Source organism: Melozone crissalis, unplaced genomic scaffold, assembly GCF_028551555.1.
Source record: "Melozone crissalis strain CALT ecotype California unplaced genomic scaffold, PUWL_Pcris_2 ptg000027l_1, whole genome shotgun sequence".
Taxonomy (NCBI): Eukaryota; Metazoa; Chordata; class Aves; order Passeriformes; family Passerellidae; genus Melozone; species Melozone crissalis.
Genome location: NW_026535805.1, coordinates 12054610 through 12075544, shown reverse-complemented (window position 1 = coordinate 12075544; position 20935 = coordinate 12054610). Strand labels below are relative to the sequence as shown.

Sequence of the window (20935 nt, the reverse complement as noted above, 5' to 3'; positions counted from 1 at the left end):
GAAATGATGGTAGAAATAAAGGAGTACTGGGTTTAGTGTCAGAGCATGCCAGTGTATTCCTAACTCTGACAATGAGTTTTAATTGTCTTGTCAGGATATATACCTCTCTGTCTCCTTCTGTAGGAAAGAAGCCTTCCAAAGCTGCTAATTCTGTGGATGTATTTAGTAATGCCTTGAGATGCTCAAAATTTCAGGACATGCTCTGGAGAGCTGCTCAGTATTTATGGAGCAGGATTGGTGCAGAGTGGAATAGCAATGTGTCATCACTGGAAACTGAAACCCAGTGCTTGCCCTAAAAGAGCTTCAATGCAGGCAGTTACTGTACAGGCTTTCCTTGTGCTGTTTCTTTAAAGACTGCAGTCATCTTGAAAAACACCATATAAACAATGTCTTTCATTTTCATGAAAGATCCACTCAGCCATGAATATCTGGCATTTCTGCATGATCTTTGTGACTCTAGTGTTAGATGCTTCTTTTTAGTAAGTTTTACAACAAAGGCAGTGGTGTATCATGCTTGCTTGAATATGTTATGGCAGTCTTTGGATTGCAAATGCTTGTCCCACTGACAAGGCATCCTGTAGAAGTGTCTGGTCTCAGAGAACAGCTTACCCAATGGATCAGGTCTCCCAGGATTTGCAGAAAAGGCTTTTGGGATCAGCTGAGCTGTGCGCACTTTGCTTTATTTTCTTTCATTTTTGATTGGTTCAGATGGTCCAAATATTTGCAGAACTCCATTAAGTCCTAGTTGGGATGAAGTCATAAGTTCCACTTTCCACCAAGTCATGGAGCCTGTCCAAATTAGTGTCAAAGCCTATATAATACCTTGGCTATATTGCAGGCTTGTATAGTATCAAGATCCTGTTTTCACAGCAGTTACATGGTTGTTACTTCAGTGAAGAATGATATGGCCCCTTATAAAGTGCACAAGCTGACGCCTGTTTTTTAATGTAATATTTACACTATTCAAGGAGCTAAAAGAAGGCTTTGCTTTAATAGATTCCTTCAGCTAATGTTTTTCCTTATACAGATGGGTTATTGTTTCCAGCTTTTGATACCTATGCAGCTTTATATATTAAAGCTCTTTTTTTTTTTTTTTTTCTTTTTTTTTTTTCTTTTTCTGTTGGTTGGCTTTTTTGCCCTTCTCTGTGCTCCTGGAGCAAGGGAAAGGTTCTGCCATTATCTTCAAGTTGCCTTGTGGTTTTCTCTGAATATATTAAAAAAAAAAAGGCAAAAAAAAAGCCAATAAAAGAGCAACCCAGCACCCTGTTTTTGCACCCCACACCACAGATTTGCTTTTTATTTTCAAATCATCTTCCCCTTCTTGACAGAAAACATGGTGTACCAACTTTTAGCATGGACAGAACTCACATAATTTAGGCTGTTAAATGTTTGTTTGTTTGGGGTTTTTTTCCCAATTGTTCTGATGTTACAGGTGTGAACATGACTCTGTGTTAAAAATGTCACTCAGGAAATTTCTGTAAATAAGTCTAATGACTTCATGGGGTGGGAAAAAAAATCTACACACTCAAGTATAAATAGCTTTCTGGGACTTCATATTGAAATAGAATGCCAGGTTTTATCCACTTTATCATTTATTCTAGCAAAGTAAACCACACATTGACAACCATAAAATTCTGGTGTGAGCAGGGAGTGTGCAAGACTGCTGAGATTAAATGGACTCTTTTGCTTAATATGCTTCCAGACCAAAACAACTTCGGAAAGTGAAGATTGTTTAGTGGAGTATCTGTTAAAATTTTTTAACCTCAGCAATGCACATTTTCTGTCTGGGCTTTAATTCAGGAAAAAACATTACACATTGTGTTCTACTGAAACAAATTTTTTCCCAGTTTTAATTCAAAAAATAAGACTTAGACTAAGAGTTCAGACTAATTTGTAATGAATGGAGAATGGTCAAAAGCAGGATATATCAAAGACCTTGCCTCATTGTCAAGCTAATCATATACACAAATATAATTTAGGGTATCAGAATCTTCTTGTCATTGGTTCTGATTGTGAGATTTCTAGTGGTTTGGGTTCAGGTAGGAAATTGTTCAGAATCCTGATTTTTTTTCTAGTGTATCTATCCTGATGCTTTTCAGTCTGCACGTTTAACAGACATCTAGAAATGTTAGTTGTAGCATTCAAGCATTTTTACTTATCTTTCCCCCTAAAGAATCTTAAGGACAAAAAGTATTGTAGCTTATTTTGAAATACAAAGGATGAGTTCAGGCATTCCTTAATTTATGTGTGTTTGTTTCTTTATTTGGAATTCAGAATGGAGGCAGGAGAAATATAGAGAATACATATGTATTGACTGTTCTGACAGTGTTCTTGTCAGGTGCACTCTGCGAACTATCATAGTTGTCATTAGGACTTTTATAATCTTCTGCAGAGAAACATTTCAGAAGGTCACATGAGCACTTGCTGCATGTCAGATGGGTGGCTCAGTCGGGTTCCCTGCAGAGTGACCTTACTTCACACTTCTAGATAAGCTCCCTATTCCTGTTGTTCTCTTTGAGGATGATAAGATTATCATATAAAAATAATGCCGTATTTATCCATTGTATGTTTTAATTTACTTTTCCATTGTCAAGGTCATATATTGATTTTTTGCAAGGGAGGTTAAGCTCTGCCAAGTGTGAAACTGTTGTCAGGGTTGTGGCTGCCACTAGATATTGTTTTGCACAGAAAAGGGCAGCAAAAGGCAGTCTACCAAAAACATGAGGTGTGGCCATTCTAACTGGCTGTTGGTAGGGAGTTGCATATTTCTGTAATGTTCCAGACATAGACATTTAACACAGATATGGGTCTGTCTGATTCCTGCTTATTGTGGCCAGGAAAGGGAAATAGAGAAAATCAGCAGAACTTCTCAATTAATGTGAGAAACATCCCCTTGTTATTAATTGCACCATCTATTATCATGAGGTGGTACGTGGTGTGTGCATAGCATTTGTTGATACAGTTGGTATCTCTTTATTGCCTTGCCAGCCTTTCATACTTTTGGTACAGTAATATTCATCTGCGTAATGCTTTGTTTAATTCTTCTGCTCTTCTTAGCTGTTCAGTTGGGTGCAAGGGATTAATAAAGTCTTATGACCTGTACTATGTGACCTGACACTGACCTGACATGTGTCTGCCCTGCAGTCCTCCTCTAGATGAGGACAAAGCTGTTTTGTCAGTGTCATGAATGGAGATGCTCCTTCAGTTTGCATGTTGAAAATCCAATGGAAGGAAGAGAGGGGAAGATCCAAATCTTGGTCATGACTTTGTTTTTAATTCAAAATAAGAAGATTTTGAGTTGTGCAGAATTGTTGTTGTGTGTTGGTATGTACCCTGGCAGGAAATTGTCAGGTTCCAAGGTGTTTTCTGAATGTGGCTCAAAAACTGTGTTAGAGCTATTTCTTATTTCTAAATCAAATAATGATGGAATAGCTGAGGTACTCTGATAGGCCTACACTTTTAATTTTGTTAGGTATATCTTCCAGGGTAGCTTTTCTAGTGTGAGTAAGCTTTCATACACAAAAAAGATTGGCAAGATCCACAGTCTTCATACACCTTTGGTCATCCTTAGGATGAGTCAAGAGGTTCAATCTCTTACCATATGCTAGGAATGGTAGTATTAGTTACTCTTGGTTTGTAATGGGCCATGAGGATCTTGGAAAGCAATCCTCATGTTAACAATGACTTGCACCTGTGTAGAAATATATTCATTAGAAGGAAATCTCATTTCCTTTGAGCAGTCAAGGAACAAAAATAATTGGTTCCTGAGTCAGTGTAGGTCTTCTTTTAGAAGGTTAATTGAGATTAGCCTACTGAAGATGATTTCAGGTAGATTACCTGGGAGGTAAGGAGATAAGGATTAATGCTTCTCCTCCTGTAACTGAGGGGATGCTTTTGTGCTCCTTTGGATGTTCTGAGATTTTGCTTGGCTTTACATGATATGGTAGGATTAGGACAGGATTGAAGAGAATATTTCAGTTGGAGGGACTGACAAGTCACCTACCACAACTGCCTGACCAATTCAGGACTGATCAAATTAAAGCAAGTTGTTAAGGACATTGTCCAAATCCTTCTTAAATAATCAACAGTCCTGGGACATCAGCCACCTCTCTAGGGTGCCTTTTCCAGTGTCTGAACAACCTCTTAGTAAAGAAGTGCTTCCTAATGTCTAGGCTGAACCTCTTTTGGTTTATTACATCAAAATGATGCAGTCTTGATCTTCTTTTCAGATTCCTATTTTTTTTTTCCCTATAGCAGTTGTTAAACCCTTTTGTTGGTGAATTCCACCATCACTATAGCAGTAGGGAGACCAAATAATTTATAAGATTTGTCAGAATAAAGATACGAAATGTAAACCTGCTATCTGTAAATGGGCTGTCCTTCTACTTGAAAACACAATATGTTTAAGGGACTGAGGTTTGCTGCTTAGATGCCAAAGATAACTGTATCTCCATCAAACTTTATTATTCTGTGTTCAGTAATCTGAGCTGAAAGGGATTCTTTTTATCTGGCATACCATGGTGACAGTGCTGACTTTACACTTTCAGAAATGTTTGTAATAAATGCCACACGTCCATGTGCATTGTACAAGAATACAGGGGAGATAACACAATGAAGAGCAGAGCAATGAAGAATCCCAGGTGGTTCTTGAGTGGCTTTCATCCTGTAAAGTCATCTTGTGTAACCTTGCCTAACTTTCTGTTTCAGGAACAAGAAGATCCTAATAAGCTTGCTACCAGCTGGCCCGACTACTACATTGACCGCATCAATTCCATGGCAGCAGTAAGTTACCTCTCCTGCTAAACAGGGAAAATTTCCTACCACAGGGATGTGTTTCTTTGGGAAGAAGTCCTTGAAGGAAAAGAATGTTAGCCCAAAGGCATAACTGGTTTAAAATAGGGCTTCCAAAAGAAGAGTGTAAGGATTAAGAAAGAGCCCTGCTCTAGCATTAGAAAGCACTATATTAGAAAGCACTATAAATATTTCCTTCTATTATTTCTACAATACTGAGAACTGAAAGCAACCAAATTATGGTCTAAAATGAAAACTGAAGAGAATATTTGATGAATCAGCAAAAAGCAACTATTTAAAAACTAGGTGAAGTTTTATTTTGTTGTATGGTTTCAAGTTGATTTGTAACCAATCTGCAAAATAACACTTGGGTTCTTAGTTTAGTAAAAGAATTAAAGAAAAGGTAGTTGTTTATATAAGATAATATCCAGTAATATAAGAGCACATAATTAAAAGAGCATAAGGCTGTAACACCTTAGATGTAAGATACAACCCAAGAAGGTATTTGAGGAAAACCTTTTTAATTGTCCCTGTTCAATAGTTGTATACTGTGTCTCTTCCTCTGAAACATCCAGTTAAGCTGGTCACCAGCAGAAACAGAGCATCTGCATATAGTGTTCACTGATCTCCTTTGATTTGATAGATTTTACATGTTTAAATTTGATTTTTTTACTGAATTTGTAGTCAATTTTTTTCCTCCAATTACTCGTGTGCAGTGTCTACTCGGCTGTAGTTGATGGTTGTGCAAAAATGTCGATAAGAGTTCTGTTCCTAGCATCTTAGGTAGTACACCTTGCTTGCTTACTTATGCTTTTATTTTAGATTAACAAAGACTTCTCTTTGCCTTTTGTATTGTTATAAGCTATGAAATAATTTCATAAAACTAATGTCTTAATGGATGCTAAATATGCAGTAGTGATGTATTTCTTATGGTAAAATATGTCTTGCCGAGTAAAACAACCTAAGATTTGCAAGCTACAATAACTCACTTAAGAGGATAGAGGAAAAGCTGCTTTCTACTAAGAGTCATGAATAAACAAAACTATCACCTTCCTTTGTGCTGTATTTTCATGGGGCAGAGTGAGGGAATAGAAAGAATATGGACTTATTTTTAGAAAAGACATTGAGCTTTATTGACTGGCATGACACTCTGCTTTGATTTCCTGACTGAACAAATTTACTATACTAGGGCCATTAAGAGGAAAAAAAAATTTGTATGAAACCTTGCAGTGTTATTGAGCCAAATACTTCTGGTAGGATTTGATCCAAGGCCTCTTGAATCTACTGAAGTTTTTCCATTGATTTCAGTGACTTTTTGGTTAGTCTTTAAATGATCTTGATGTAAACTTGGAGTGAATATGTATACACCACTGTTGCAAGTCTGGAACAGCTCCATGGAATGAGACTATATTTTGGCCTATGTTTCTAATTTTAAACGTGTTTTAAGAGCACCAATAAACACCAGTCCTGGTAATGTTGTTTGCATGCCTGGATGCCAATGCGTGAATGATTGATAACCTTTTATTTGGCTTCAAGACTCGTGATTCACTTTTATGCTTGAGGTGTTGAGAAGACACACTGGGGTTAAAACCCCTGCTTCTGATTTACCATTTGGTTCCTTCATTTTTCAGCAGGTGAAACCAAGTTGACTCAATTTTGCTGAAATTGTATCAGCGGAAAACTGGAGTAATCCAGCTAAGAACCGGCTCCAACACACTTTAAAAGACATGTTCTGTTCATTATTATTTAGACCTCTGAGATTTCTAACTTTCAAACAGTTATTTTTGGGTACCGTATAATTTCAGTTCTAAATTTAGTGGGGTTTTTAAATTTTTTTTAAACTGCTTCCAAGTGGAGTTGACTTTGAAACTGTGAAAGAAAAACATGTTTCATGTTGCTTCCTGACAATATCTAGTGTATTACAGTTTGTGTCTCTTGGGCACTATCAGGTATTGCAATATTTCAATTGGAAGTATTGCAAGAAGTATTGGAGTTGAAGTGGTAGTAATAATCACAGAAGTGTTAGTTTAAAATGCCTTAAATCCTGCTTTTAAGGAAATTTATCTTTGCATCTCCTGTGGATTTGTCACATAAGAATCTTTTCATATTTATCTTGCACATCCTTTTTTATGTCTTTTTTTTAAATTATGAAGTCCTTTTTAAATATATACTAGCTTGGCAAGTATGTTTCTGCTACTCACTGAATGAGTGGAAATGGCACCTTTTTTGTGCTGATATCATTAGGTATCTTTCTGTGGATTTCAGTGGGCTGGGGCTCCTGTGCTCAAGGATCACTTTCTCAGAAGCCCTGCTGTGTCTGCCCTTCACAGATTATGTTTGAGAGCAATGTAGTGATTCCTGACATGTTTGACGTTCCCTACTTGTAACCTTAGACCACTATGTTAGGAAGCACTTTAAGTCGGAGATTCCTGATCCAGTTCAAAAAACCGTGCATTTTATGTAGTTTTCTTCCCATAATTGTTTCTGTTGCTATGACTTCTCAGATTTTTATGCATTTTAAACCAGATTCTCACAAGAGCAAATGTCTAAAACTGTATCTCTTTACTAGTGTGTGATTCACAGCACGTGGAGGCACTGTCCCAGACTCCAGGTAGTCTGACTGGAAGGCAGTAGAATGTTGGTACACTGTCTTCTGGACCAGTCATTAAGACAAAGGGACAGCTGCTAATCATGTTTAATTTAGAAAGCAAAGCCTCCAAATTTGTCTAGTCCCCTGATCTCTGTGTGCTATAAATGATACTGGGGAGGGGGACAGGGTGCATGCCCACAATAGAAGACTCTTTCCATTATCAATGTCATTGTCATCTGCTGATTCATCAAAACACAGAAGTTTCTTTTCTTAAAAATAGAGCAGCTGCCCTGTTATTATAACATGTAAAGAAATGTCCCTGTGTTCCGCCTGCTCTCCTTGCCTCATGACACTACTTGGTAACACAAATAAACACAGCTCGCACTTCCCTGGGGAGGAAAAATTCTTACAGCACCGTGTTGCTTTTATGATCTTGGCTGTGGATGCATTTTCACGGAGAGACTTTCAGGTGAGCAGTAGCTGAAAATTCAGCTTTTCTGGAGAGGTCGCTCGGTCAAGATTGTGAGATGGGTCAAGATTAATAAATACAGCTGTAACCAGGACCTTTTCCTTGACTCAGAAAACATTTATTTGAGGCAGAGCTGCTTCACAGGAGGTTAAAAATATATAAATCTTTCAGCAGAATTTAGCAGGTGGATGATAACTTTCTCCTCTAAGTTGGATGACATATATGTTACTTGAAACTCTACTTGCATGAAAGTTCAGGGTTTTTTTTAAATTACATCCATTCATAGTTTATTGTTTATAATTTTTTCAAATAAATTTATTCTAATAATAATTTATTCTATTAGTTCAGCCTTAATGTAGTTAGAGATATGCACCTTGAATTTCAACTGAGTGTAATGGCAAGTCAGAACATCCAGGTTGATTTTTCACTCTTCATTCTTTTTGTGTCTTACCTTTTTCATTTCACACATGTGAGGCTATGAAGTAAAATTAGGTCTGTTATACAGTGTATTGTTGCTGATGGCTTATGCCTTTTCTTTCTTTTCCTCTCTCTCTTTTCCCCACATGCTGTCATCATGTATTTTCCTTCCTGGTAGTTTTGGGGAATGATTAGCTGTTAGGATAAGGTGTGGGAAAAAAATCTGTGCTTTTTAAAAAACTAAAATTTTTCCTTTTATGTGGAGCCAAAATTTCAAAATAATTTCTTATACTACCTGAAGTTTTACATATAAAATTCCACCAAAAAAGATTGCTTTCACAAATTCTTCAATTTTTTTAACTGGCAAATCAAGTGAATAGATGCTGTACTTTCCGAGGTGATACACTTGATCTGGAAAACTTCAAATATACTAAATATACTTATGAAAAGGGCCCTATGTATAAACTATCTTTTAGTGCCAGAAAAGGACCTGGCACTTTTTTGCTTCCCCTTCCTAGTATTTTGGTTAACTGATGGTAACTATCTGCCTCCTGAGCCCAGCAGACGTTAGTCCTCGAGTGCAGTTTGTTCTTCATGAAAGCAATTCATCAGTCAGCCACGTGAATGAAATCCAAACTCCAATAATGACAGTTTCCTCCCCTCTGTCTCCCAGGGACAGTTATGTTTTTTATAACTCTTGCTGAGAAAGCCATTTCACAATGCAAACCCAGTTTCTTTAGTGAGGGCATGAGGATTTGAATTCCTGGCCATTCACAAGAGTGAGAAATGAAGGGCTCTTGGCTGCCTGCAGCTTTAGAAAAGGGGTTTTCCATAATCACCCTCTGTTGTAAAGGCAGGATTATTTGTATTTGTTTCATTTGGAAATGGGCCTTTTTCACTCTGAACGAAGTACTGTTGAGTGCCTTCCTACCATCCATTTGCTTTCCCCCCAAAATGGCTCAGAGGAGAAATTAAGCCATTGGAGGAATGGGAACTTTTCAAAGGAGCATTTATGGGACAAGGGAAAGATGACCAGATGGGCTGTCACCCAAGAAAATACAAATCAAGCCCCAAATCACACCCGAGGACTTTGCCATCCATAATGCCTGTTCAGGATTTCTGTTTATTTTTCGAAGAGGAGGATCATATACGGCTTGGCTTAAGAATTTCAATTTATGTTTCTGGCTGTCGAGGATGCTGGCAAAAGATAAAACATCATCAGCTCATTTTCCATCAGTAGCGCTCTGTCATTGCATTAGGGCAGGAAATAGCTTGCTCTGTGACTGAGTGAATTTGACTTTAGCGTGGATCAGAGAGAGGAGCCCTAGAGTTAAACACATCTCCCCATGCCAGCTGTTCTGCATAAGACAGCAACGGCACGCAGCCAAGTGACCACCCTCAGCATCCGACACGTGCTGGCATCACGTGCCTTGTAAGAGCAGTGGGAGCCCTTCCAGGGGAACTGAGGTGTTGGGATGGTGGTGAGGATGGAGAAGGTTAAAGGAGGTTCTGGTGAGACAAAGGTTTTCTTTGCTGCTTGCTAAACAGTAAAATAAAGACTGAAATATTTTGCTGTGGTGAGCCATAATTGTAGCTACTCAGATTCCACCACAGAGAGGTACAATATCAGATCCCTGATAGATGATACTAGTTTAATTGGGTTATTCATTTGAGAAGGGGTTCAGAGCTGCTTTCCAGATACCACTGAGTGATATCCAAAAGAAGTCCTGCCAAAAAGAGAGTCATTTATCCTCTCATTTTACAGCTTGAGCAACTAAGAAGACAGAGCTATAGGCTAAGAATTTCCAGCATTAAGTCTTGACTTTTTCAAAAGACACACATGGGACTTGTGAGCCTGGGTGATATATGCAAAGGGCACTGCAGAGTCTTGCTTCACATGACAAGGTTGCAGTGGTGCTGAGTGTGGATCTGGAACCCTAATTTTCCACTGATATATTACTTTTTTTAAGGGCTTTATCTGACTTTGAGAATCATATTTTTTTGTGTGTATTCTACTCATTGTCTCTTACCTTAATTTACAGTCTCCCACAGCAACTTCAGTTCCAGCTGACTGCAAGCTCTAGTATTTGCAAGCTGCATATGGGGAGGGAGATCTAGGCTTCGTGTGTTTCAGTTTACTTGTTAAAAAAAAAAAGGATGGAGATTTTTATGATGCTCTAGCTTTTTCCAGTAAACGTTCCTAATTAATAAGGGCAAAGTGTACAGGGAACACCAGCATCTTAAAACAGGTGCTATCCTTTGCATGGGGAAGAAAAGTCAAACATGTATATAAAGAAAATGTAATTCAGGGTACTTGCAGGCTTTCTAGTCACTTGAAGATTTTATGCTTTGAAACCTGACACAAAAGCCTGGTTTGGGTTTTTTTTTTCCCTCCACCCCAAATCCCTCCAGTCATGTCACTCTAATAAAAGATATTGCCTCTCCCTACAAACTTTGCCTCACACATCCATAGATCACCACAGCAGATTGCTGTTCCAAATTAGGTACAGTTTTCTGCGGGCATACTGGCAACTGTGATTTTTGGGGGGTAATCTGAGAATCCTGATTTAGCCAGTGTGGCAAAGTGATATACTGCTGCCAGTCCCCACGAGCAGCCTCATCTGGATTCAGTTTTGTAGCTGAGGCACTGCTTTCCTAGTGAGAGGTCAGCGGGCACCTCTGCATGTGTTGATGGGATAGTTGTTTTTCATAATTCCTGGTCTGTCTCTTAGCTTCCACACAGCTCAGGCTTTCCTAATTGCCACCTTCTTTTGTGACCAGATGCAGACTCTGTATGCTTTCGATGAAGAAGAAACAGAAATGAAAAATAAAATAGTTGAAGACTTGAAGACAGCTCTGCGGACGCAGCCCATGAGGTAATGCTGTTTGCCTTTCATCGCGATTCGCTGCCTCCACACGGCCACATGTGACACCGCCAGCAGTGGCAAGGACAGAAACCTCATTGTCCCACCTCACACAAGCCTCTCTGAGGTTTCAGACAATCCTCAGAGGGCCCTACAGTCCCTGGTCTGGGCCTGCTTAGCTGGCAGGCTAACTAATTTCACACTAATGCTGAAACATAGAGTTTCAGGAAAATAAAAGACAAAATGTACTGTGAAAAATCTGTGGCAGATATTTGCAAACACAGGGGATGACTGTGAAGATCAGATTTTAGTCTTCACAGCCCCCTGCCCATCTCATGTAATTTGATTCACTTTGGGCAAAGTCTCAGCCTCTACTCTCAACTTTGAATTTAAGCTTCCCCTTATCTTTAGTAATGTGAACTGTTTATTACAAAGCAGCTAATCCATCTGACATCACCTGGTTTGGCATTCTTCCCATTCATTCTGTGTTGTAACTGTGGCACAGAAAAATGTAAAGAGACCTTATTGTGTACTGTCTTTGAAGGTAAGGTCATCTTTCTTTTTCTGGGAACAAAACTCTGAACAATAGCAAACTAACTAGCAGAGAAACCTTCTCAGTTTAACACTTGGAAGAGCAGTGGGGAGAAACAATAACTTTAGTTGATATGATTTCAGGAAACAATCAAAAATTCTGAATGATTTTTATATTGGCCAAATACTTTTGTACCTACACCATGCTGAAGTCATAGTTTCAGAGAGCTTCAATAATGCCTAACCAAATACAGTTCTCTTTTGCGGAGGGGATCCTAACCAAGCAAATTAAATAAATAAATAAAAGCAATCCAGAAAATAATCTCAAAGGATTTTCATTGCAGCTACTTTGACTTGAAGTGAAGATTTTTTGGGACTTCTTGCAGAGCTATGTGCTGATTGTGCTTCTCCCTTTCATAATCTAAAAAATTGACTGCATGCAGCTTCTCTAGTTTTTACCTCCTGTTTATTTCCTGTTCTGATGGGCTTTTAGAGAGCACAAAATCATATTCTGTTGCTCTTTAAGCATAAAGATTTATCAGGCTTTGGTAATTTTACATGTGGGTAGAGTGAATGCTTTTAATGTGGAAGCAGAGAAGTTGTAGCCTATTCTGAGACCTAAGTCAAGAGTGACTGATGCTGTCTATCACTGTCCTAAAGCAGAGAACACAGTAAAATGCAGCTGGACTCTATGTTAAAATGGAAGCTGAGGCAACTGTCAAACTCCCAACTCTCTCCCGGCTTTTAAACCAAAGTCCTGTGCAGTTGAGACTTGATATAACAGAACCGTTACGTTAATGTGGATCTGGTTTGATGATTGCTCTGTGAAGGTGACAGCTTTCATTGAATGTAGCCACAGCAGCAAGGCCTCTTTGCTTTGTCCAGCTGGAACACTTTGGTGGCCACTATTGGTTGTTCTGCTGTGTCATTTTGAATAGACAGCCCAAACTCCTTGTTGAGGACAATGCAATAGAGAAGAAGAAAGAACAAATTCAAATGAGCATTTGAGCAAATTCTTTTGCTCGAAGCTTTGCAAGATTTTTCTTCTCCAACCTGTATTGCATCTACTGGATCCCCTTGACAGCAGCCTGTTGCTTCATCTGTTTGTAATAACCCTGACAAGCACAAGCATTGGTAGAAGCATCTATAGGCTGCCCTATAAAGTCTTCTCAATTGCTGGCAATGGTTGCGGGGCTTTTAAAAAAAAAAACAGTTAAGCCAAGCCAAATTTTGAGTTAAGTCCTGTGTCTCAACTAATTTCCAGCGACTCAATTCGTTAGCTGCCAAATGGGCTGCATGCCAGTGCCTGATCAACAAGCCAATTTCTTCTTGATGGAAAGGTTGCAGTAGAGAGGCCCTCAGCTCCATCAAATCCCTCTCAAAAGCAGTGTGATACCTCAGCCTTCAAAATAGTAGTCTTTCTAGTTTAATTTGGATATCAAATCCTGTTTTCTTTGCCACCTCTATTCATCAGGCCTCTGAAGAAAATAGAGACCTAAATTCACACAGGATTCCAGAACTGTCTGGAATCCCTTTATGATAGGAGGTTACACAGGGGCTCTGACAGCTTACCAATAGGCTCCTCTGCCTGAATTCTCTGATCCAGAGGGATCAAAAGAAGAAAAATACTTGCATTTGAGTCTTTGTTTTATTTTACTGTAAACTGTGTCTCTTCTCGTAGATAATGCAGAGTAATTACTAAACTCTGCCTCTATTCCCACCCACCTGTTCTAACAGTTAAAAATAAAGCAGACCTATCCAAACTCAAGTTCCTATCCTCTTTGTAGAAAATGGGATAGGAGTATCCCTGGGGCAGTTTTTGGTCCCCTTTGAGCAAGTGTACCTTGTTTGGTATCTAGAAGCTGCCCAAAAATAATAAAGCCAGGTTATGTCTTAGTGCAGGGGAACGATCACAGCCACAGAGAACAAAAATGCTACATCTGCATCTTGTAAAGAAACACATTTTCTCTCAGGTTTTTAAAAACTCAGAACTATAAACAATTGTGATGACAAACTGTTGGACAGAAGCAGTGGGAGAAGAGCTTTTCATTTGGTATTTTAGTGCCCCAAAATGGAGGTGCAGAAGTGCTGCAAAAGCAAAAACTTAAAAGGGACTGGGAAAAAAATTGCTTTTTTGGAGCCCTTGAAAAATACCTTCTTTAGTCTGAGTCATCACTCATTCCTTTTACTGTCTGCATTTCTCTTTTTGTTTTATTCAGATTTACTGCCTGCTATTTTTTGTTTGACTTAGCAGTGTTGCATCCAGGTACATTCTGAAGAGGATCATTTATGCAACTAGCAAGCAAAATCCATGATGCTGAATTTTCAGCAGTTCAGTAGTTATCAGTATTATGTGTGCCCCCTGGTTCAGAAACTAATGCTGCAGGGAAGTGTAGCCTTGCCTGTTAACAGGGTGAGGACATCCTGGTCTCTGCACACCCACAGCATATGATCTTTTTGTCTTTCCTGAGCTGGATCAGGTCTTACAGGGAAGCTGTACCCCTAACACTTGGAATCCATCAGTGGGTCAGTTGCTCTTTGGCCACCACATCTGTATTTGGATGAAAGGTTTATTATTAGAGCTAGCTAGCTCATTCTGATCAGCACTCTCTAAAACTTGAAAGGCAAAGAGGTGCCCTGCCTTTTAAAGTGTGCTAGACTGGTCAAGTGAGAGTCTGAGGTGAGGTTAGGCTTTAATTTGCTTGTTTAGCACCTATTAAAACACACTCTGCTTTATTTACATTTCAGTATTTGAATGTGTTAGCCAGAATGCATTGGCGTATATGTTTAACTTTACACCTCCCAGTCTAGAGCAAGACCTTACTTTGCAGCCCAGAGGCTGGGTAGGGCAGGAGTTAGTTACACACATGCTGTGTACTGTGTGCAAGAAGGTTCTTGACTTATATAAGTTGACTTTGCTTTTGCACATACGCACAGACACCTGCATAGAGGCAGACAGATGCACCAACACCAACTGTGTGAGGATTGTGGCTCTCAGGCTGTCGGCTAAACTCCTACTTCTTTTTCTACCTTCTACAGACCTTTCCTCACACACCTCCCCACACCAAACAAATCCTCATACTGACTGTGTCTGTTGGGCCAGGAACTGCTTTTGCCATTTCTTTGCCTCCCCCAGCATGGTTTCTGGCTTTTCTGGAGAATGAGGAACTAAGTGTTTGGAAAAAGGGAGATGAAAATCATAATTTGATTCCTGCTTCTGATTGCAGCTGAAATAGAAGGGTACTTTCTTGCTATTGAGTAACGCGACTCACTGTTTGCTCTCTGGGCTAGGAATAGTACAGGAAAGTCCCAACATTGTTTTAAATTATGTCATTAATCAAGTTTTGTCACACACACCGCTTTCCAGCGCATGCCTTCTTCTTGCAATGACCTCATCCTAACAGTCCTAGAAAAATTGCACTGCCAGTGAATTTAGTGAGAGTTTGTACTTTATTGGGACAATGTGACTTTTGTGCATTTACCATTTTTTTTTTCACATGGTCATCAGAGCAGGCGAAAATACATGAAAATTGTGGTGCCTTGCTTGTCTTGTCATAAGATTGTATGTTCTATCCCAAAGTGCATTTAGGGGACCCTTTCCTCTGCTGCTTCTTGGGATGTTTCCATCCAGCTCTGTAACTTCAGAAACATATTCATCTTAAGTCTTCCCTCAGCCCTGGAAGCTAAAAAAACAAGGAAAAACAATTGTGCTTTTTCCCCAGCCCCCAGAAGACACAGGGAACAGATAAAGTATAGAATGGGACTTGAAGGTAGGGAGGACAATTTAAAGTAGTAGTAGAGACAACAGTAACTCCACTCTTTATAGGCCCAGGGAATTGATCAGAATTCATTTGCATCCTTGATAAGTAACATGCTGAGTTTGTACTTATTTTTTTTCAAATAAATCCTTTGCGGCAACTCTTTTAGCTGTGAATGCACTTGTTTCAGTCTTCTTTTTTAAGATAGCAGCTAAATGCATTGCAGAAACTTAACTAAATCTGAATCTTTCTGTAATCAGTTTGAATAACAAGCTGCTTTGGCTGACTTCCTGGTGCACAATGTCAATACTGCTCTCGAGCCTGGAGAGAGAGGGTCTTTTGCTCCTATGATTTGTTAGGGTCGATGAAATGATGCATCCACAGAATGTGCAATCAGACCTTGCAAATTTGGCAGATTGTCTTAGCAGGGTTCAGTTTAATCATGTTTTCATTTTGGTGTGCACATGTTCCTCTGTGTGCCCTTACTCTTAAAGTCACTTCGAAATTCAGTTTTAAACAAAAGCCAAACATCAGACTGAAACTTTGTTTGAATACACGAGGCTTTTCTATATTTTTGGGCTCACATAAACTGAAAGTTGGCAAATCTATCAGCATAGTGACTGTAACTTTCAGGTAGGCTCTGAAAATTCCTTTGTGGTGTGGAGTGTAACCATCAAAAGACCATACATGTGATGAATCCATGTTATCCAGAGAAACAGAAGTATGGCTTGGGTTTCTCTTGCTGGTACCAGGACATGAACGGAGACCAGTGAAATTTGGTCTTTCAGTACAGTACTTCCATTATTACTGATAAGTAACAGCATCTCATAGACAGAAAAAGAAAGATGGTACATTAGGGAAGAAGAGGGACTGAGTTGAAGCTCAATGACACAGAATTTTGGTACTTTTAATTTGTTACACAGTTGGCAATTGTTAGCAACCTTTTCAATTGCTCAAAGTGTCTTTCTATATTATGCTGTTCAAAGCGTGGCCATGGACAAATCATTACTGGTGTACATTTTTATAGACTGAAAATTCAAGTGGGATGCACGTGGTTTTGCATTCAGACATATCAAAAACTGTTCCTACATGAGCAACATGTTAGAGGAGGCAAGCAATGCAATCTAGGGAAATTATTTGCAGCCCTTTCCATGTTTTTGAATCCCCATTTTTAATCCTATGAACTTCAAACAAAATATTGCTAGAATGATTGGTTTGAATTAGCTTATCTAATTCTGTCGTTTTCTAGTGATTTGTCTACAGGGCTGTTTACATGGTCTAAATTGACCCATCAGGATTTTTAACCCTGGTTTTCAACAAAAGCAGAGGAGCATCACCATTTACAGAAGAACATGCCCCTTTTAAATATAACATGTTCCTACACATATGTCATGGGATTTAGATTGTGAAGGCAGTACGGCTGATGGACAGAGTGGGAATGACTTCCCCTTTGTCAGTGTGCCCAGATCCTGGAGGTGGAACCTATAAGCAGCATTGGCTGAAAGTTAGAGCTAAGCCTAAAAATGGTTTTCAAGGTAATCTGAACTCATAACTGAAAGTGTGGTGACAAGTCTGTGTGTTGGGTGTATTAGCACGTATGTAAGATGGAACAATTCAAAAGAATCCCTTCAGCCTTGAAAAGGCAGCAACTGTTGAGGTGAACCACAGCAGTGTTTGGTGGTAACTGCAACAAAGAACACAGAGACCAAACAGAAGTGTAAGATGATAGCATATAATTACCCTGAAACTATGTAGCACACCACTATTAGCTGGAATGTTTTCTCTCTTGGTTTGTTTGCTTTGTTTTTCTAGAATACCTGGGAATTTTTCTGTGAATTTAGGCTGAAAACTAGCCAGCTTTTAAGGATCTGGAGTTGAGTAATATGGTGTCTTTTGAATAAAGTGCCTTTGGTCTGCTTTCCTTATTTTTCCTACTTTTTTTTTTTTTTGTGTTTTCTCTTTTCAGGTTTGTGACCAGGTTTATTGAGCTGGATGGCCTGAGCTGTTTGCTGAACTTCCTGAAGAGCATGGACTATGAGACCTCGGAGAGTCGCATCCACACATCCGTTATAGGGTGTATCAAGGCACTGATGAACAACTCCCAGGGACGGGCTCACGTCCTGGCCCATCCTGAAAGTATCAACATCATATCCCAGAGCTTGCGGACTGAGAACATTAAGACCAAGATTGCTGTGCTGGAGATCCTAGGGGCTGTCTGCTTGGTACCAGATGGTCACAAAAAAGTCTTGCAAGCCATGCTTCACTACCAAGTCTATGCTGCAGAAAGGACAAGATTCCAGGTAAAAGGAGGATGCTTTGACAGAAATACCCAGAATGAGGAATCTCTGCCGGGAGTGATTTTTGAGTGCATACATTGCAAACTTGCTAAGTAGTAAAAAGGCAATATTTACCATTTTGTTTTAGGAAGGGAAATTCCTCAAATAGGTTATTACTATATGAGTATACTTATATTTATGCTTCTATTTCAAGACATATTGCTTGTCATTAATGCTAACTTAAAATTCCATATATCTTGCCTGAAAATGGAGGTTTGCTTTGCTAAAAGAAATCTGCTCATACTGTAGCTTGATGGCATTTCTGGGATAGTAATGATTTATTCTGTCCTAGAAGCTGAAGCCACAGACTTTCAGGACCCTCTGTCCTGATCTTAAATCCTTAATTTAGTAATAAAAAGAATTGTGGATTAAATAGTGGAGATGAAGAATGAAATTAGGTATGGTGGAGGCACTTCACTTGCCACTTAGCAATCAACTTGTGAATCGTCATCACTTAGCAATTGTTGGCTCAAATAACTCCCATTCAGACCACAGAAGGGAAATGCATTCTCAGAGACCTTGAAGTAGGTCAGTGACAGGCTTTTATTGTGGAAACTCCTGGCTGCTACTATAATGTTCCTCCTCCCAGTGAACCGAGCTTCTTTACAAAAAGATAGTGGAGAATCTGTTGTGGTGTGTGAAGATGTGGCTCCTTAACTTTGGGATAATCTAACCCATTTACTGTTTTTCCTTAGAGGAAATCATTAGAGCTGTGTTGTGCCAACAGGCACGGGATCCCAATGCCTGACAGTCATTATCTCTTACCTCCTCTCAGCTAATGGATTTTAGACTAATAAAATAGTGAATGGGAAACAGTCTGTGCTGATGGACAGTAGCTGCCAATGTTTGTGTTAGAACCAAATGCACTGTGGGATTCACTGACTGTGACTTAGACCTGGGAGAGGGATGCAGGAGATTTTGATTTGGTACTAACCTATATTTGGCATTGTCAGGTCCATCCCTCGATGTGCACTGCCTCATTTGCATTGCTTGTCCATTCAGATTGAATGTGTGTCTTCGATATGCAAGTGTGACACATATGATGGATGGCTCCAGAAGTGGGGGCCTTTCAGCCTCAGTTGGAAGCTCTCAAGGCTACTTCAATGGAGAAAATCATAATTACAGGAAAACTTGGAAGGTGAAGAGATTGCAGCTGCAGTCATAAGAATGTGTCACCATTCTTTAGTATAGGTGGAGGATAGGAATGAGCAGTGCAGGTGCAGGAAGTAAGCCATGTACATGAGCTATGATGTGGAGATTATTGGGTACTGCCTATGGAGGAGAAGGAAAACATTAAAATTCAGTTTGTTACCTAGTAATTAGCTGAAATAAAGAAACCTTCCTGAATTAATATGGCGTGTTTTTATACCTGAGAGACAGGTGGGGATAACTTGAGCTGCTCTAGGAAAAGCAGTAACTCATAAGCCTGACTACACTTGTCCCATGTTAACTTGCCCTTACTGGACCAACTGACTCTGCTTAATAATTCCATGCGGGACAGATGCTGTGTTAACCCTAGCTGGGTGTTCTCTCTCTCTGTTTCTATGTTGATTTAAAAGTTACTGAATAACTGAGCTAAGTCACAGCTGGGTAAAATGTGGTAGCTTTTGAGGAATCTGGTGGAATGATTTGCAGGTGCTTACCAGTCTCTTACACTCATGAAAAGTACTTTGCCTAAATACTGTGCTTGTCAAAAAACTTTTCCATTCAGGAAAAAATGAAAAATAGATGGATACTCTCTTTTATTTCTCAAGTAAAACAAAAAAAAAAAAAGAAGCCCCACCCAATCCCCAGAATGGTTTAGCAGAAGGAATGTGTTCTTGTTTGCAATTACTAATGCTTGTGTTTAGAGACTGAAATTCAATTTTCCACTATACTCAGCAATAGCTTGAGTTTAATTTTGAGGAGGTAAGTGTTCATCCAAAGACATTCCTCATCCATCTCCAGTTATTCTTCTAACAGAGAGACTAGGGATTTTTTAAATCCTGAAGAAACAAATGTGGTGATGGTCTTTCTTACGTTTTAGAGGAAGCTTCTCTGATACTGCAGCACTTAAAATTAAGAGTGTTCCGTCTCTTTGCCTCTTGCCCTCCTGCACCTCTGTCTCAGAATAGTCTTGCAGCTTATTGTCAGGAAAAGCATCCACTGTAACTTGAATATGGGAAGCCATTTTAAAAGACGGATGAGCTGAAAATGCTTGTTCTTTACCTTTCCCGTAAGCTTCAAAGATGTAGCGTACAATGAAAGCGTTTTTCTATCCTCTTTTAATCCTAGTCCTGAATGTAATCTTTGTTACACAGAGTTTGCAAGTATCTGAAGAGATCCTGTAGGTGCAAAACAGAGCCCTTTGGGGGCTGTGTTTCCTGCAGCTCGAGCATCTAGCAGCATCATTTGGTGTATTGAAGTGTCCAGAAATTGTGGAGCTTTGCAGCAAACTTTATACTTGGCAGCTTGACTTTGACCAGCCACACCTAAACACTGTTATGTTGAAAACTATCCACCACAAGTGGGGAATCTGGCAGAACCCACAAACAAGAATTCTTTCTGTGAAAGTAATAAAACTGTGAACTAAACTGTAGGAATAGGAGAAACTATTCAGGGCAGAAATTTATTCCTTTGCCTCTATGGTCCATCATTGCAGACTGATTCTCATTGGTGGGGGGAAGGAAAGCTGGGAACTGTGAAGGCACTGCTCAGTCTTTTTATCTAGCTCTGCAAGACAATGGCCAAATTAGAGCCACAATGCATCAGAGCAAAGTAATCTCAAATTTTGGAAATCAACTCAGTTCTTGTGAAGTAAAAGTGCACAGCTTTCTGGAAATTGTACTGAACTCACTTTTATTGGAATGTCCAACAAATAACTTATAGGTGATACTGACCTCTGACAATATCAGTGCCAGTGTTGCTTTTTCTTAAGTTGCCTTCCTGACAACAGTGGTTGAAAATATTTGTCATCCCATTCAGCCATCTTACTGTCAATTTATTCTTCCTCATCTGTGAAAGCTGGCACTTTGTATATTATCTGTTTGGATTTATTTTCAACTCTTGCAGGTAGCAGTAAACCTAGGTGTCCCATTCCCCCTCGTGTCACTTGGGGTGACCAGCACTATGTCTGTTGGGGAATCAGGAAATTAATGTGATTAACACTAATACAGATCTACTTTTCCCCAAAACATTTT

General features: G+C 39.3%; 1 protein-coding gene across 2 annotated transcripts in view; it reads left to right on the top strand.

Moving 5' to 3' along the window:
- Window positions 1-20935, top strand: part of DAAM2 (dishevelled associated activator of morphogenesis 2) — a 175368-nt gene that overhangs the window by 93054 nt on the left and 61379 nt on the right. For both annotated transcript variants that reach the window (XM_054279569.1, XM_054279568.1), the window contains exons 4-6: window positions 4708-4782; window positions 11049-11143; window positions 17387-17720. In XM_054279569.1, coding sequence (XP_054135544.1) covers window positions 4708-4782; window positions 11049-11143; window positions 17387-17720 — 504 coding nt within the window. The remainder of the gene's footprint in view (window positions 1-4707; window positions 4783-11048; window positions 11144-17386; window positions 17721-20935) is intronic.